Here is an 18,130-nt window from a genome sequence, read left to right as displayed (position 1 = left end):
TACAATCCAAACACCATCCTTCCATTTTCACCACTCCCCAAACCATTCACACCATCAAACTATCCTTAGACCTTGTGCCATAACGAAGAGGAAGAGAAGAGTGCCTAAACGTTCATACAATTCAAGTTTGAGTTGTTGGAATGTTTAGGTGTTTCTTTGATTTCAATGTTTAATTTCAATACTCTTTGTTTTGTACGAATGAGGAATGGAAAAGAAGAGGGCCTAAACGTTCATACAATTCAAGTTTGAGTTGTTGGAATGTTTAGGTGTTTCTTTGATTCTCTTTGTTTTGTACGTATGAGGAACTAAACTCCCCTTTAGCTAGGGGGTGATTCAAATATATGTTTATGCTTGCATTTTGATTTGATTACTTCTAATTGCGTTTCATAAGTTGTGGATTCAATTTGTTTAACCGTTTGATTGATAACTTATTTATGTATGTTTATTGAGAATGCGCGCTTAATTTTCATGCATGAATATGACGCTAGAATATAAGTGAGTTTCACCTAATCGTTATGAACTTATATTCACAAGTAGTGGAGGTTGCTTATAAACAATCGCGTTAAACGAATTCTTGGCATAAGTTTCATGCGTATTCCATAGTAACGAATGCCTCGTCAATACTTATAATTTTCATGATGCTTAATGATCTTTGATTGTATCTTTATTGTGCTGTTCACGTAAAAGACTTTTGGAGAATGTTGTGGATTGCGTTGCGCTAACCCATCCAATTCATTAACTTAAGGAGAACTTGACGGTTAATTTAAGCGGACCTAATTAACCCGGGGTGTTGAGTTTCATGGTTTATTGAAATGCAATTGGAAATCATTTTATTATGCAAGTGTAACATATGTGAAGATGAACCCCTTAGCTAGCATTCATTCATTTCAATTCCATTCATTCTATTTCAATTTCATATTTACATTCTGTCTAGTTTATTAACTTGTTTATGTTTTCATGTTTAATTTAACTTGTTGTTCAATTATATTAAACATGTGGAACTAATTTCTTTTTAGTTAGAGGCGAATTTGAAGCCATTTACATATGTTGGTTATGATTTGATTTACTCCAATTATGAATTCATGAACTTTAGATGTGGTTTACTTTTCTGTTTTGATTAAGAACTTGTTTATTTATGTGGGTTGAGGGTTGACACTTAATTTGCATGCCTAAACTTGATGGTAGGATATAAGGGAATTTCACCTAATCGTTATGAACTTATATTCATGAGTAGTAAAAATCGCTAGTCACGATTGTGTTTAGTAAACCCTAGGCTGGATTAACATGCGTATTCCATAGTTATGAATGCCTAGTCGATGTTTATGATTTCCATTGAACTTAATGATCCTTGTTGAATGTCTCTATCATGCGTATTCCATGGTTAGGGACTTTGATTAGGAATAATTTGGTTGTAATGCGTATTCCATTCAATCCAATGAATCTAGGGAAATCTGAAAGTTAGTTTAAGCGGACCTAATTAACTTGGAGCATTGTCATTCATCGTTTGTTGAAGTCATAACTGGGAGTCAAATTATATGCTTATGTTCATGTGTGGATAAGGAACCCTCTAACTAGTTTTTCATCATTCTTCGTTTTACAATTTGTTTTGTTTTCAAATTCATCCAAAACCAATCCCCCATTTATTTTAAAGTGTTAGATTAGTTAGAAATACATTTAGTTTGTGCTTATAAGTGTTTTGATTCATTTTGTTTCCCAAATTCGTCCAAAGTACTCAAGGTGCTCAAAACTGCCCATAAAGTGTTTTTAAGGCAGTTTCGAGTGCTTTGGGTACTGTTTGAGTCTTTTGGTTTGTTTTAGTGTTTTAAAGTTTAGTTTTGCAATATTTGAGTCTAGTATAGTGTTTCATATTGTTATTTTACGTTTTTGAGTCAAATCCAAGTGATTAACAATCCCTCCTAATCCCCGGTTCAGAACGATCCCTACTTATACATATACTACAATTTGACGAAAAGAGGGTTTAATTTGTGTGCGTATAAATCCCGCATCAAAAACACATGGTTGACACTTGGGATCAAGCTTGGAGTTTGTATACGGCTTGAGCCATGGAAAACACTTGCAACCAAAGACCCTGAGATAGTTGTAATATGGAGTCTTGTGAAAAATAGATTCCCAAGGAGAGCATTTGGTTGCAGTAGGAAGCATGTTGATAAGATATAAGGATGTGGCAAAAGCATTAACCCAAAACTCATATGGAACCTTGGAAGCTGCAAGTAAAGTTCTCGCAGTTTCAACCAAGTGTGTGTGCTTTCTTTTAGCACACCCGTTTTGCTTTGGAGTATGAGGGCAATTGAGTTGATGAATAGTGCCATGATCCCTTAAAAATGTGGAAAATTGAGTGCTAATGAACTCTCCACTAGAAGCAGATCTTAATGTAACAATCTTAGTGCACAATAGGTTCTCAACCATAGACTTTGAAGTGAATGAAAGTAGAGAAAGCCTCAGATTTGTATTTAAGTGGAAAGAACCAACAATACTTGGTAAAATCATCAACAAAGATGATATAATATTTGAAACCTTGTATAGAAACAGTTGGTGAAGGTCCCGTATATCTGTATGTAGAAGCTCTAATAGCTTAATTGTAGAACAAGAAGCTACAGAAAATGGCAATTTCGAACATTTGCCCATAGCACAACTAGAACACAGATACTTATGAATATCACCAGAAACTGAAATATAAGAATGAGATGCAACTTTATTAAGTATTTTGAAGGGGGATGGCCAAGTCTTTGATGTCATATATCCTAAGATGCTTTTGAAGTTGCTGCAAAGGCATGTTGTTGTCCAACAATGGAAGTTGTGGTGTGAAATGAATAAGAGCCATCTTGTATAGGGCCTTTAAAAAGCACTTTCTCCAAGGAAAGATCCTTCACAACAAAGTGAGAAGGATATAGATGTACCATGAAAGAGAAAATATTTTTCTGTATTTCTTAATGAATAAGATTACATTGTGATTCTGATATATATACAAGAGAATATCCTTTGAGTAAATGACATCTCATCTAACTAATTACAGCTAGGAAAACAAACAGAAAACATTAACTAGGATTTACAATGCTACCCTTAATAGCATAGTGTCTTATATTTATAGAGATGAATTGTGTGATGGCCTAGTCTACCGAATGATACAATTATGATAATATTCTAATTCTTCAGCATATTCTCTAAATATACTTGAAATTATTCTCAGTTGAAACTCTATCGCCCCAACTTTTGCCATCTTCGACTATACTCTAAACCTAAATTGATTATGCAATTGATTAAACCTGTCTGAAAACCAATTATGATCCTTAATATTCCTTCATATTTCTCTCATCCAACAATTTAGAGTATATTGTCACATCCCGCCCCGGGCTGGACCACTTCCCGGGCCCGCTCCACCACCGTAGCACGATATTGTCCGCTTTGGACTTACCATTCCCTCACGGTTTTGTTTTTGGGAATTCACGAGCAACTTCCCAGTGGGTCACCCATCATGGGATTGCTCTAGCCCCCTTCTCGCTTAACTTCGGAGTTCCGATGGAACCCGAAGCCAGTGAGCTCCCAAAAGGCCTCGTGCTAGGTAGTGATGGGAATATACATTTAAGGATCACTACCCTGGGCGATGTGGGATGTCACAATCCACCCCCCTTAGGGGCCCGACGTCCTCGTCGGCACACTTCCGGCCAGGGATTGGCTCTGATACCAATTTGTCACATCCCGGCCCGGGCCGGACCACTTCCCGGGCCCGCTCCACCACCGTAGCACGATATTGTCCGCTTTGGGCTTACCATTCCCTCACGGTTTTGTTTTTGGGAACTCACAAGCAACTTCTCAGTGGGTCACCCATCATGGGATTGCTCTAGCCCCCTTCTCGCTTAACTTCGGAGTTCCGATGGAACCCGAAGCCAGTGAGCTCCCAAAAGGCCTCGTGCTAGGTAGTGATGGGAATATACATTTAAGGATCACTACCCTGGGCGATGTGGGATGTCACATATACGGGCTACGTGCGTGCAAAATCGGATCCACATAGTTTCATTTTAAATTTCTACATTTTTTAACAAATTTTTATCGAAAGCAATTGATATCGATATATCCTTTAGTATTTATATTGATATATTGTTATTTCCATCGATATTGATATTTTAAATCTGCTTGGCACTTGCCACTCGGCTTGGCTGCGCAGCCTAAGAGAGATTTTTCATCTTCCTCCCAATCCTAATAAAAATCAAATCAGACAACAATAACAGCAGTAAAAACACAAACTTTGTACAACGACTTCCACAACTCCTCTCGTGTCTCTCTTAGTTTCTGTCAAATTCAACACTAACTAAATTACAGACACACAAATTTCAATTAGGGTTTTTGTTTCTCTGCCCAATTTTTTTGTTTGTTTGTTTGTAAAATTTATCGTTCTCCAATTAATTTCCCATGATCCGAGCTCTCCTGCATCCCAATAACGACCCCGGGTTGAAATTCTGAGAACTTCAAGGCTATAGAATCCCGACCATTGATGGGTGTTTCGTTTAAGGTTTCCAAGACCGGTACTAGGTTCCGTCCGAAGCCGCCTCTCCAGTCCGAGGCCGACGTTGGCGGCGATGACGTGTCCGAGGCTCCCAACAACGGCAGCTCCCGAGCTGTCCCCAGAAAGCTCGAGGTAAAGTTTTGAGATTGGTGAATTTCTCTCTGTTTGGTTGCTGAGAAAATGTGGGAAAATGAGTGGCAATGTGAGAAAAAGTATTTGAATTTCTGATAGTAAGCAAATTAAGTTTGAAGACTGATAATTGAAGTGAATTAATTATTATAATTAAGCGGAGGGTTAATTTGTTGCTTTGCTCGTATGATTACTTGGGCTGTGTTTGGTTGCTTAAAATATACAAGGAAATAATTGACATAAAGGTTTACAGCTATTTTCGATCTTTTGGCATTTGGGTTTTGCTCAGAAAGTGTGTTCAGGCATTTTACTGAGCCTGAATTTGAATATTGGGGTCAATTCTGCTGAATGTTAATAATATTTGGATGGAAAATGGATGTTGAAATTAAAATGTTTAGATGCAGCACTTTGTTTTCAAAATGGGTACATTAAGTAATTGTTGAAATTAAAAGTTTCTGATGCAGCTTCTCGAATTGAATATCTGGGTCATATTATGATATCTCAATTTTGCAGCTAAATCCTTATCCTGTTAATTTTTAATTCCCCAAGGGCTATGGAATTGTTCTTTTGCTGCTCTTGAACGGACTTAGAAGGTGCAGGAAAGAAGATACAGAACAGAATCTTTATTATTTTCCTGTTTCTTCCAACTGAAACAGAATTGAGCATTATTTCTTACTTATTCTGAAATGGAATATGCAAGTGGAAGGCTTTAATTGTAGTTTGATTGAGAACCCCTGGATAAGGAGAATGAGTAGAGGGTTTGATGTACTGTTTGCAGTCTATTTTTGTTTTTTGGACTAATTAGATTCACTTATGGTATGCACAGGGTGAGAGTGGGGCCGGGGTTTCTGGTCCATCAATGTCTTCTGAAGAGTTTCTTGTATCTGCAGGTTCGTCACAATTTTTTAGGGGGTTGGGGATTAGCCTTAGTTTTATCTTGATTTTTCTTCCCTTTGTTTTGACAGAAAACGAAGTTTCCTTCACTTTGAATCTCTTCCCAGATGGATATTCTTTTGGAAAACCATCAGAGGTTTGTTAAAGAGAAATATAATTTTGGATGAGAAGGAAACATGGCTCTTTTAAATCTTGTTTCTTATTCTTAAGGTCTTCTGTATTTATAAATTTTCAGAATGACACTGCGCATCAAGCTACACATCAAGATGTTCCAAAGTTGTTACACCCATATGATAGGACGTCAGAAACTCTTTTTTCGGTAAATGTCTAGTCATTTGAATTTCCCCCCTTATTTCTTTCGAATCTCCAGTTATGGTTAGAATGTTGCAATTTTTGTTTGGAAGATCAATGGTTGCATGCAATATAGTGTGGCATAAAACTCTTCCATTTAAAATTTCAATATAAAGTTTTCGCTGATTCAGTTAACTCCAGAAAACTGACTTAAAATAGTGGACTTGACCCATTGATGAGCATGCATTACATGCAATGAGTGTGTAAAATCAGAAACAAAAAAGAAGAAATCATGGTTTTTCTCAAAAGGCGCTTCATCATTTTGTTGATTTAAATAGTCAACAAATAGTTTAGAAGTCACTTTATGTCACCTACAACACCTTGTCATCTGCATCAAAATTAATATCTGGGATTTTTTTCTCTGCAGCTTTTTTTGTACTAAGATTTTGTTCCTTTTTTATTTGCAAACATATTTAAAGGCAATTGAATCTGGCCGGTTGCCTGGAGATATTCTAGATGATATACCTTGCAAGTATGTCGATGGAACACTTGTTTGTGAGGTGAGTTATCTTGTTTGTTAAGATAGTACAGTCAAATATTCCAATGAAAAAGTATTTTGAAATGTGAATAGGACAACAGTTACAAATTTTACATTATTTGGTTGTACTTCGTGTTTTAAAATTGGTACATGCGATTTCTTGCAGATTCGTGATTATCGCAAATGTGCTTTTGAACAAGGGTCCGGTAGTCCCCCTAACCATGGATCCGTTATTGTAAATAAAGTACGCCTTAAAATGTCATTGGAAAATGTAGTGAAGGATATCCCGCTGATCTCAGATAATTCTTGGGCTTATGGTGACCTGATGGTTAGTAAATTGATGTCTCCCATCCTTTCCAAATAGTTTTCTGTTATATGTTCAAATTGTGATGTCAATATTCACTTCAAATTGCAGGAAATGGAGTCCCGAATATTGAAAGCTTTGCAGCCACAACTTTATTTAGATCCAACTCCCAAGTTGGACAGGCTCTGTAAGAATCCAGTTCCCACAAAGGTAATTACGTTTTAGGTTTGTTCGATGTACTTCACCTGGATGAACTGATGCATTTTAATCATGTCAAAATTTTGTGTTTGCAGCTCGATTTGGCATTGACTGGTATCCGGAGAAAGAGGTTGAGACAAATGTCAGAAGTTACTGTCGCATCTAATAGCAAGGCACATGGGAAGAAAGTTTGCATTGATGGAGTTCCAGAAAGCTCTAACTGTAGGTTGGGAGATTCTGGAACCCTTCCAGGCAATATGATGCCACAGCATGCCCATGAAAATTTGACCGTTCAAAATATGAGTACAAATAACTTGTTGGCCCTAAGGTCCAAGAGTTTTATGACTGATGCTTCTGTTCCAGCACCACATTTAGTACCCAACCAATCGAGGTATCAAATGGGGGTTGGAACCCCAAGAAGCATGCAGGACCCTGGATCAGGAAGTGTTGTCAATGCATCACCTTCCCCTGTTGGGCAAGACATGATGATCTCGTATACTGACAATGTGAACGGTAATGCCCCTCTTCATGGAAAGAGAGAGCATCTGGATGGACAAATGTCACCCTTATCTACTTTTAATAAGAGACAAAGGCCCACACCAGTTGGCCTCGATGGAATGCAACATCAGCAAATAGGGCCACATATGGATAGCTTCCATGGATCAGATATGAACTGGAAGAATAACTATTTGCAGCAGCAAGCAATGGCCAAAGGAATTCAGTTTTCAAATACAGGCATTCAGAAGTTTTCCCAGCAGATGTTTGACGGGGCAATGAGTCAGGACCCTGGGAAAATGCCATTTGCTGTAGGACAGCCAAACATGAGATTTGGTGCCAAGGAAGAGCCGTTTGAGACAGGTAAGATAGACGGGTTAGAGCTCGGTGGGATTAAGAACGATATGCAGATAATGGAAGGAGACACAAGCCATCTCGATCCGTCGAGGCTTCCCCAAAGATTACCACAGCATGCATTCATGAGATCTAATTTTTCTCAGCCATCCTGGAGTAATCTTGGTCAGAATATGGAGAAAGATGCAAGAAAGGATGACCAATTCCCAAAAAGAAAATCATCTCAAAGTCCTCGGTTATCTTCTGGGGCTTTGGTTCAATCCCCATTATCATCAAAGTCGGGGGAGTTTTCTACTGGTTCCCTAGGACCCCACTTTGGAGCAGCTGCAGTAACTTCTGCTGTAGGGGCATCACAGAAAGAGAAGGCATTAATGACCTCAGTTCCTACGATTGGAGCCTCATGTTTGACTTCCAGTGCTAATGAGTCTATGCAACGGCAACACCAGTCTCAAGCTGCTGCTAAACGGAAAACAAATTCGCTCCCTAAGACCTCAGCAATGACTGGTGTTGGATCTCCTGCCAGCGTTAGTAATATAAGTGTTCCACTAAATGCAGGCAGTCCTTCTGTTGGAACTCCATCTTCCGCTGATCAAACCATGCTTGAAAAATTCTCAAAAATTGAAGCGGTGACCATGAGGTATAACCCTACTTTTTACCTTTTGATTATATGTTAATAATGGTACTAGTTTTGAATTTATGTGATTTCTTTGCACTATATCACCAGCACTTTATTTTCCCTCTCTCTGACCTACAGAAGAACATGAAAGGCGGATAGAAAATTGAAATTTTTTAAATGTGTGTTCCTTAATTGTGTAAGCATTTATCAGGAAATATTTTGACTCAAGGAGATAATGGTAGATTCTACAGTCTGGCTACATGATTTTCTCTCCCAGTTTTTGTTTACTTTCCCTTCACATAGTTTTTTTAACTTGCAAAAATTCCAGACAAATTTCTTAGACCTTATCTTCTTTGGTGGTGAAAGGCGGTTAGTTAATTATGTAGCAATAACAGTTTAATTATTTTCAACTGGGTGTTAGTTAATTATGTAGCAATAACAGTTTAATTATTTTCAACTGGGTGTTGTTTTAGGTATCATCTCAACAAAAGAAAGAATAAGGTTGATGACCACCCCGTCAAGAAGCCAAATGCATTCCCAGATCAACATCTGCGAGCCTGCCTCTCAAATGGTTCCAATAATGAGGATTTCAAAGATGATTCATGTGAGAGACCTTTGTCGAAGTCGCTTGTTGGTGGAAGCATGAATATCTGCAAAATTAGAATTTTGAATTTTGTGAAGGAAGAGCATATTGTTCAAGGTGCAGTATATCCTATCAATCAGTTATGCCTTTTGTTTTAATATATTTATTCAAAATCTGGGCCAGATGTTTCGGTTTGGTTACAAACTTATGTATTTAGTAGAATTTCTGTCTTGCTTATGATTCAAAAATCTACTTTTGACTCAGCAGGAAATGTTGTTTATCTTCCCAAGCAGCGAACTAGGTTGATCATGTCAGAGAGACCAAATGATGGTACTGTAGCAATGTGCTATGGCGAAGTAGATGATGGTGATTTTCTGTCTGCTGAGGAACATCTTCCTACATTGCCCAATACTGTAAGTGTTATTCTACAAGCTACACTTTGCAGTCTGAGGTGATTGTTTGAACACAGCATTACCAGAATTAGTTGAGGCTATCAACAAATTATTTTGTCATCCCATCTTACTGAAGATTTATTTTCTCAAAATATAAATTTACAGAAATACTTGTCTTTTGTGGTTTGATATTTTTAGCATTTTTGCTCTTTATTTGTTATCATTTTCACATCCCCGTTCCAGACTTCCTTTTGCCCCTTCAAATCATGCTGTTGGCTCGTGGAATTTTCCTGCATGTGTATTCTCTGATTAATCTTTCGTACCATATTCTGCCATTGATTGCACAATGTTTGTATGATATTTGTCCTAAAATATTCTGCATTATGGAGCTTGGTGTGGCATTCACAATAATTTGTTATCATATAGTTGATCGTAACGTATTACACAATTTTTAGAAGAGTCAATCGTAACTTTGTTTCTGTAAAAGAGCTTGACTAGATCTATGTCAGGATAACCTTCACTGTTTACCATTCATTGTGTTTTCTGTTGTACTGATGTGTATATCTAAACTTATTCCTACAACAGCACACAGCGGATTTGCTTGCAGCACAGTTCTGTTCACTGGTATGTTTTAAATAGTCTTGAAGTTAACTAAGAGTTTAAATTACACACTTCGTTGGTGATTTATGTTATATTCTTTTTCAGATGGTAAAGGATGGTTATGATTCGGAGGATCACATCCAACCAAAGCCAGCCCGCATGACTATTTCCCCAAGCATTCAACCAAATGCTTCTGGGCTCCCCCATAGCAACTCAGCAGCTGAGATGCAACAATATGCAGATTCAGTTTCAGGCCAGCCATCCAATGAGGTTGCAAAGTCAATTAGTGGCAGTAATTCATCCTTAACCTCATCCCAGAATCTTCTACCAAGCACAAGGATGCTGCCCCCTGGAAACCCTCAGGCCTTACAGATGTCTCAAGGTCTCATGGCAGTGAATTCGATGCCTCAACGCCAACAACAGATCGAGTCACAACCATCCCTCCAGCAGCAGCAGCACCACCACCAGCAGCACCAACAACTACAGCAGCAGCAGCAACAGCAAAACCAACCACAACCACAGCAGCAGCAAAGCCAACACTCGTTGATTCAACAACAGAATCCCCAGCTCCAGAGACCAATGATGCTAGCGGCAAATTCGCTTTCCAACATGCAGTTACCCATGACGAATAATAAGCTTACCAACCTACAATATCGCCTATTACAGCAACAGCAGCAGCAGCAGCAGCAGCAACAGGGTCCGCAGATGCAGAGAAACATGATCATGGGACTTGGAACAGCTATGCGAAGCTTAGGCAATAACATGGTTGGGCTTTCTGGTGTTGGAAACACAGTGGGCATGGGAGCTGCAAGGGGAATGGGATCTGCGCCCATGACGCCTATTTCTGGAATGGGCAATGTGGGTCAGAATCCAATGAATTTAACCCAGGGTTCAAATATTAGCAATTTAACCCAGCAATTTCAAACTGGAAGATTAACACAAGCTCTCATGGCATCAAAATTTAGGATGCAACCGAACCGAGGCGGCATGTCAGGCAGTCCTCAGTCGGGCACAGCTGGGCTGCCAGGAGGCAGACAGATGCATCCTGGATCTGCTGGTTTCGCAATGTTGGGTCAGACTCTGAATCAAGGTAATATGAGTGCAATGCAACACAGGCCAGGAATGGGGCCTATGGGTCCACCGAAGCTGACGGCGGGGATGGCAGGGACGAATATGTACATGAACCCACAGCAGCAGCAACAATTTCAGCAACAACAAATGCAGCAGCAGTTGCAGCAACAGCAATTGCAGCAGCAGCAGCAGCAATTGCAAAAGCAGCAGCAAGAAACGACTTCACCACTACAGGCTGTTGTTTCACCACAGCAGGTGGGCTCTCCCTCGGGAATTTCACAACTGACCCACCAAAGCCAGCAGCAACAGCAGCAGCAGGAGGCTAGCCCACAGCAAATGAGCCAAAGAACTCCGATGAGTCCACAGCTAAGCTCAGGGGCAATGCATGCCATGAGTGCTGGTAATCCAGAGGCTTGTCCTGCAAGCCCACAGCTAAGCTCTCAAACGCACGGCTCAGTCGGTAGTATGGCAAATTCTCCCATGGACCTTCAAGGTATGAACAAGAGTAACTCCGTTGGTAACCCGTAGCAAAAATATCAGATCTTTGGGGATGTTCTGGGGAGGAAATAGTTCAGCCTCCCCTGTCGGAAGCCTTTCCTTCAAATCCCACAGTTAAGTCTGGCATGTAGAATTATTAGTCATTTTAACACAGTAACATTTACATAAATTTTAGCAGAAGTATTAGCTTAGACTTAGTACATGATATCACCTTTTTTCCCGGGTAAAAAGGTGAATATATATCTACTGGAGTGCAATGATTTATGCTAGAAGGGGCTGAGAAATGTGATCCATCCTATGTGCTGTAAAGTGTAAATTCTTGGGGAATGGTTAATGTTTATAAGTGAAGATTGATTGTGAAAGTATTTGCAATTTTCTGTTTCTTTTTTTTTTTTGTGGCCAAATTATTTCCTTGTTTATTTCAATATTCAATCGAGAAGGCAGGTCGTGTGCGTATACTTGTGTCCTTTCCATGAGAGAACCTACGAGTTCTTCCACTTAACATTAACGTCTTTTTACTGTATAAGCATCATAATCTTAACCATTTAAAATTTTTATTATCATCTAAGATCATCTCTGCAAAAAATCATTTTAATTTCTTGCACCAAGCTCGAATCACCCTTCTCGTAAGAAAACAACTTGAATTACAATGGCTAGTTTAAAATTTGCAATTTCCCCCAAAAGTTGAGAACTGAAGCATGGAGTGGAGTTTATGATCACTGTGTGTTCTCACATGGCTCCTGGTAATATCCTTGACACTAGACAGCCAGAAAGGGCCATTATCAGCTCAAACTCATCCTTGAGCATTTCGATCACCCCGCCGCCTCACTCCCCGCTTTCCGTTACGCTGCTGAAAGGCCGTAGATAACCGGCCTTCCAACCTGCACCGACGTTGAGAACAAGTCCAGGCACAACCAAAGTAGAACAAGTTTTAAGGGTTAAAAGTGGTGGATGGATACCTTGAACGTCTGTCCCTCGGCGTACTCCTCCATCGAAAAGAAGAGGAACTTTTCCTACAACTTTCCAATTGAATTCGTAACAGGATAAAAAGAAATGATGAAGTAGCAGTAGATAGATTGCACCTCTTCCAAGACAGAAATAGTGGAAGGAGTGTAATCGAGTTGGCGGCCTCCACGGTTCGAGACAACCACCCCAGCAACTCCTACTTCCACGGCCGTTCTTGCTGAAATATGGTAAAACGACAGCCATTGATCAGAAGGGCTAATCTGGACGGACGTCGACTTAAGGAGTCAGTTGATCTTACCACTTCACGAGTAAGAACCCCTTCAGCCATCCTATGTCCTGCATACTCGATCAATCAATGCAATAACTAAGCATTCAAGACGAAAGAAACCAGCTTTCGGGTTTCCAGCAATCTAGTTGTCTTAAACACCAGAAAAATTAAATCAATTGGGCCACTCTTGATATTTTAAGGATAAAATTTCTCGTGTAAAGAGTCATTCCTCCTTATATGATGCGTAATATCCTCGTATTGTATAAACATTATATTCGGAATCAATGATTTTCTTTATCACACTAAAGATCATCTATAGAAGAATAAACAATTTGGATTATGACGTTTGTATGTGAAATGATATCATGCCATTATGTAAGGTAGATTGTTGCTACATCCAAAGATAATGACGGCTGAGATGCACTGAATGGTGAAATCAAGTTGGATAGTAAATTGACTAAAAAGCTCTACGCATGACATCATATGGCTTAAATTGAAAAAATTTACCTCGATTATATTCAATTTTTCTTCTACTTAGCTTGATCTCATTTATTGACATGATTGATTATTTAGGAAATTGATTATTTAGGAATATAGTGCTCCTTGGAGCTTTCGTTGCCCACGATATGATACTTGAAATCTAAAATCGAAGCGATTAACCAATATGAGACCAGAAACCAAAAACTAAGCTCCAATCAATCACATAAACAAATGAGACCAAAGCTGAAGAAAATCGAGTAGAAGTATAACTATGTCAACGAGTCTCGTCTTTAACAAAGTTGGATTACAACAGTAGTTTTAGAATCTACAGTTCCATTCACGTCTCTGTAGAATATTATTTTAATTGATGTTCTTACAATAGAAAAATGATTCCCGCACAATCTATTTCTCCTTTTGCGCACCTCTGTTTGTTTATGTCCATGGTTCTCCTCTGATTTATTCAATCCAGCTGCCGAAAAATATACGGGGTGTTGTGGGGAGAAAAAGACGTGCGGAAATCACATCACTTAAAATAAATTAGAGCATCGAATGGAGTTTATCACTTTCTGTTCTGACATGGCTCCTGGTAATATCCCCAATACTAGGACAGCCAGAAAGGGCCATTGTGAGCTCAAACTCATCCTTCAACATTTCGATCACCCGCTTAACTCCCCGTTTTCCGTTTGCTGCTAGGCCATAGACAACAGGCCTTCCAACCTGCAGCAATATTGTATCAATAAGAAGGGCCACACAAATAGTGGAAGCAGTTTAGGAGTTCATATATGCGGTGTGGTGGATATAATTCTTACAAGGACAGCTTGTGCACCGAGGGCCAGCGCCTTGAACACATCTGTTCCTCGCCGTATTCCTCCATCAAAAAGAACAGGAATTTTTCCTCCAACAGCATGAACCACCTGAATACATTGTGGATATAAATGTTATGCCGCTTTTGTGTCTCACAAGTTACACCAGTAAAAGTGATGAAGTAGAGAGAGAGTTGCACCTCTTCCAGGACAGAAATAGTAGCAGGAGTATAATCGAGTTGACGCGCTCCATGGTTGGAGACAACAATCCCAGCAACACCTACCTCCATAGCCTTTCTTGCTGAAATGTAAAACAACCACCATTCAGAATCAGACAGTCCAATGTATCTCAACGCTGAATATATTGACTTAGCTGTAACACAGAACTTGAGAATTTTGCTACAGATTTTACTAAATGTTCAAGAATTTTGCTTTAAATTCCTGGAGAACTTAGCATTTTCTAGACCTGTTGCCAAATTGATTTCCGTTTATGAGTATGATATTTACATACAGTAAGATTAGAAGATCTCAAGATATGAAGCCTTTATCAGTTGATAGCTTACCATCTTCATGAGTGAGAACCCCCTTGATTAGAATTGGCAAGTTTGTAATAGATTTCAGCCACTCTATGTCCTGCACATGTAATCAATGCGATAACTAAGCATTCAAGAATAAAGAAACCATCTAGCACACCGGGAAATAAAAAGTTCTCTAACAGTTTGTCTACAAGCATATGACAACGCAATCAGACGAGTCTACTGAGTTATACCTCCCAGCACAGAGAAGCATCAAAGGTCCCCTTGGCAAAAGCTTCCAAGTTTGACCCTTCATCCTGCAGAGAAAGTGTCATGTGTATGGATAAAACGAACCTTTCACTTGGATTAAACAGCTGACAAACATTGCACATCTGAACAAAAAGTTTTCAGAAATAAACTATTCCACTCACACTGTCTACTTCAGTTGATATAAGGCCTTCGAAATTCCTCAACTGAGGCGCTACCATTCTGCGGCAGTTATCACAGTCATGCTTCAATCAAGGGGAGTACTATACAGTTAAGAAAACAACATTCGACATGATGTTACACAGAAGAGTTTCTTTCCTATTACACTTCAAAGAACAAAGTGCAAAACATGGAGAAACAACCACAGAAAAATAGGGGATGAGATTAACTTATTCTTTATGTCTGCCTCTCTTCGACCAAGTCTGGGAGTATCAGCGGTTAGGACAATAGCCTTGTATCCATTTTTTTCAGCTCTGCGAACTATCTGAGCTGAGATATCTCGTCTTTTGTAAACCTGTTCAAACAAGGGTACATTTGATAGGTTGAGCCCCGTTAGGCAGGATAAGAGTTGAAAGCTGGAAGTACAAGGGAATATTGCTGTCAAGAAAAATTTGACTTGGAAAATTAAAATGAACTCAAGAGAGGGTAAATACATATATTTGAAAGAACCGAACAGCGTTGCAGCTTGAAGCAACCTCCTCCACAGTGCAGGTGGACATGTAGGACAAAATCTACAAAGAAAAATACCACAACTCAAATACCAAACAACGCATGCTGCTTTAGCAGTTGCAATGCATGTCATAACTTATACGGATACCATTATGGTGTTACACGCAGCTGCTGCTCTAGCAGTTGCAACCTCTCCTACATTGAATATAAAGAGCAGGTAAAAATTAGTGTCTTATAGACTTAAACCAATCTCAGCGGAGAAGTCTTGGAAGACTATTCAGATTTTAGACCTTCGGGGTGGGCCAATTGATGCATGGCAGTAGGAGCAAGCATTATAGGTGCCGAGATTTTGTAACCCAATATGGTAGTTGACATATCTACTCTGCTAACATCGACAAGAATTCTAGGCCGCAACCTGGAACAAAGACACAGGACTCACTCATGTAATTACACCATATGTTCGAGCATTTAGCGGTAGAATTAAACATTTACGTGATTCTGCGAAATGCTTCAACGTTCTCTTTTAGCGTGTGCTGGTCCTCAGCTCCCCCAGTGTAGTAATCATAGTACATTTTCGGAAGGGCTTGCCTAGCCAATTCTTGGTACTCATTCACATTGACGGGTTCGGATGCCATTTATCCTGAAAACATAAACATTAACCACTCCTAGCTTTCGAGTTTTCGAGCAATCTATCCTAGATCATACCATATAATCACTGACAATCTATCCTAGATGATACTATATAATCACTTGGAATCTCAAAGTTTGATGAAAACATATGAATATGATGGCAATACAATCTGAAATTCATAAACTCATGAATTTTATATTTTCCTGCCTGAAATTTGAAAAACATTTGCAGAACAACATGACATTTCACAAGCAATTAAGGGAGTTTCTTCAAATCCATTAGAAAAAGAAAGCATGATGATCCGTCCACTCAAAAAGAACAAAAAAAAAAAAAAAAAAGCTACCGACTTACCTGTGAGTTGAAACTTGCAAAACCCTAATTTGTCGCTGACCAAGTTCTTTGTCGAACTTTGGATTGAGTAGTTCTGCTTTTGGGACTGAGTGAAAAATTGATCTATATTTTTATTTGATGTTTTTGTCCGTTTCTGGGAATATTTTTACTCATGATACATGCAGGGCTCGGAATTGTTGGCCTGGAGCTTTGGCAGTACCTTGGTTTTTTTTTTTTTTTGTTAATAATTAAAAGCGCTTACGACAATGTTTAATAGAAGAAATAAAAAAAAAAAAAAAAAAAATTACTTCTAGCAGAAATCCTTACGAGTAGAAGAGATTCCTACTTGACAAACCGTTAACTGACTTGAGCAATAGAGATGTTTGAGTTGTTATGAGGAAACACCTTGGTACTGAACCACTTCTCTTCCCTCACTTTCATTTCATCTCTCACATCTTCTTTATTATGTATGATCCCCTTTCTATTTGAAGTCCTAACTTGAAATGTAAATGGCTATATGAAAAGAATCTCGACGGATTTGTCATTGGAGAAGGATCTGGTGTCAATTTCTGCACTTTCTCGATTGATCATCAAAGTTTGTACTATTTATGGCTCAAACCCTCTTCTTCCCTTCTCATAAAAGTTACAGAGAAGAGGACCGAATCTACATCGAGTTCCTTGGTGGAAGCGTCACTGGTTATGCATATCACATGACTGCGGTTCATCCCGATAGCATATATTTCAACCACCTGAGTTTATCCATGCAGGACGTGAGAAAGGACGTGCATCAGTATTGTATTGATACGTTGTCGAAAATGTATTGATCGTGTGCTCATCAGCCTTCGCTTCATGTGTCAAAAATCAGGGACAGGAGTTGCTCTTGGCTCAATCTGGTGTCAGCAGAGAAGATGTAAACTACATAAACGCATATGCTACATCAACACCGACGGGTGATCTGAAAGAATATCGCGCTCTAATCCGCTGTCTTAGGAAGAATCCAGAGGTAAATAAAAACGTCTTCCTAGTCACTTAAATTATGAGATGACTCTGTGCTGAAAAACTATGATCTGATTATTGCAGCTAAGAGTGAACCCCACAAAATCCATGATTGATCACCTTATGGGAGCCTCAGGTGCTGTGGAAGCTGTTGGAACAATCAAGGTCGGTCAGCCTCAATTTTTAATTTTGTGACAGTCTCCACTTTGTTGGACGAGGTCACGAGTTCAATTATCATGGACGACAATTGATGAATACAAAAAAAAGGTACAACTTGTTTTTTTTTGGCTTGCAAAAAAGATTTAAAGAGGAGATTCATTATAATCAAATCTTGACAATGTAGGTTATGCAGACGGGATGTATCCATCAGAACATCAATCTCGAAAATCCAAACAAAAGCGTGGTATGCATCTCTAGTCGTTTGCAAACGAATTTTACGTTTTCACAAAATATTTTCAATGCATTTTCTTTTTCTAATACATGCATATACTGAATATGATGAGCAAGACATAAATGTGTTTGTTAGACCAAACAAGGAAAAGCTGGACATGGAAGTTGTACTCTCTAACTCGTTTGGTCAAAATCCATCATCCCATATAATTTTGCAAGATATTGGCCAAAATCCACTAATGTGAAGACAGATCTGTGCTTCCGACTGTTATACCATTTTTATTAAAAATAAAATCCTTGTAATTTATTTACTTTTAGTAAAAGTTTGTT

General features: G+C 38.9%; 3 protein-coding genes across 4 annotated transcripts; 2 read left to right on the top strand and 1 right to left on the bottom strand.

The window, feature by feature from the left end:
- The first annotated feature begins 4,259 nt into the window (after positions 1–4,259).
- LOC137707975 (protein PHYTOCHROME-DEPENDENT LATE-FLOWERING-like) lies at positions 4,260–11,871 on the top strand. 2 transcript variants are annotated; one of them, XM_068446933.1, is made up of 12 exons: positions 4,260–4,654; positions 5,478–5,541; positions 5,617–5,681; positions 5,781–5,864; positions 6,316–6,396; positions 6,541–6,702; positions 6,790–6,888; positions 6,972–8,362; positions 8,815–9,041; positions 9,192–9,337; positions 9,902–9,940; positions 10,022–11,871. In XM_068446933.1, exons 1-12 carry the CDS (start codon positions 4,511–4,513, stop codon positions 11,513–11,515), a joined length of 3,996 nt encoding a protein of 1,331 aa, XP_068303034.1. In that variant the 5' UTR covers positions 4,260–4,510; the 3' UTR covers positions 11,516–11,871. The 2 variants fall into 2 exon arrangements, with proteins under 2 accessions (XP_068303034.1, XP_068303033.1); XM_068446932.1 differs by having other exon boundaries at positions 9,189–9,337.
- Positions 11,872–13,465: 1,594 nt separating this feature from the next.
- Positions 13,466–16,572, bottom strand: LOC137708659 (peroxisomal (S)-2-hydroxyacid oxidase GLO4-like). Its single transcript, XM_068447781.1, has 12 exons — positions 16,436–16,572; positions 15,946–16,093; positions 15,744–15,868; positions 15,602–15,648; positions 15,438–15,515; positions 15,174–15,298; positions 14,949–15,006; positions 14,772–14,834; positions 14,566–14,635; positions 14,203–14,303; positions 14,009–14,113; positions 13,466–13,916 (listed from the first exon to the last, which is right to left on the bottom strand). The coding sequence occupies exons 2-12, from the start codon at positions 16,086–16,088 to the stop codon at positions 13,737–13,739; spliced, it is 1,095 nt and encodes a 364-aa protein (XP_068303882.1). The 5' UTR covers positions 16,089–16,093; positions 16,436–16,572; the 3' UTR covers positions 13,466–13,736.
- Positions 16,573–17,022: 450 nt separating this feature from the next.
- Positions 17,023–18,045, top strand: LOC137709077 (3-oxoacyl-[acyl-carrier-protein] synthase II, chloroplastic-like). Its single transcript, XM_068448217.1, has 5 exons — positions 17,023–17,167; positions 17,254–17,417; positions 17,495–17,575; positions 17,754–17,813; positions 17,914–18,045. Exons 1-5 carry the CDS (start codon positions 17,023–17,025, stop codon positions 18,043–18,045), a joined length of 582 nt encoding a protein of 193 aa, XP_068304318.1.
- Positions 18,046–18,130: the final 85 nt, after the last annotated feature.

Source organism: Pyrus communis, chromosome 11 (genome assembly GCF_963583255.1).
Source record: "Pyrus communis chromosome 11, drPyrComm1.1, whole genome shotgun sequence".
Lineage (NCBI taxonomy): Eukaryota > Viridiplantae > Streptophyta > Magnoliopsida > Rosales > Rosaceae > Pyrus > Pyrus communis.
This window is presented reverse-complemented; position numbering and strand designations above follow the sequence as displayed.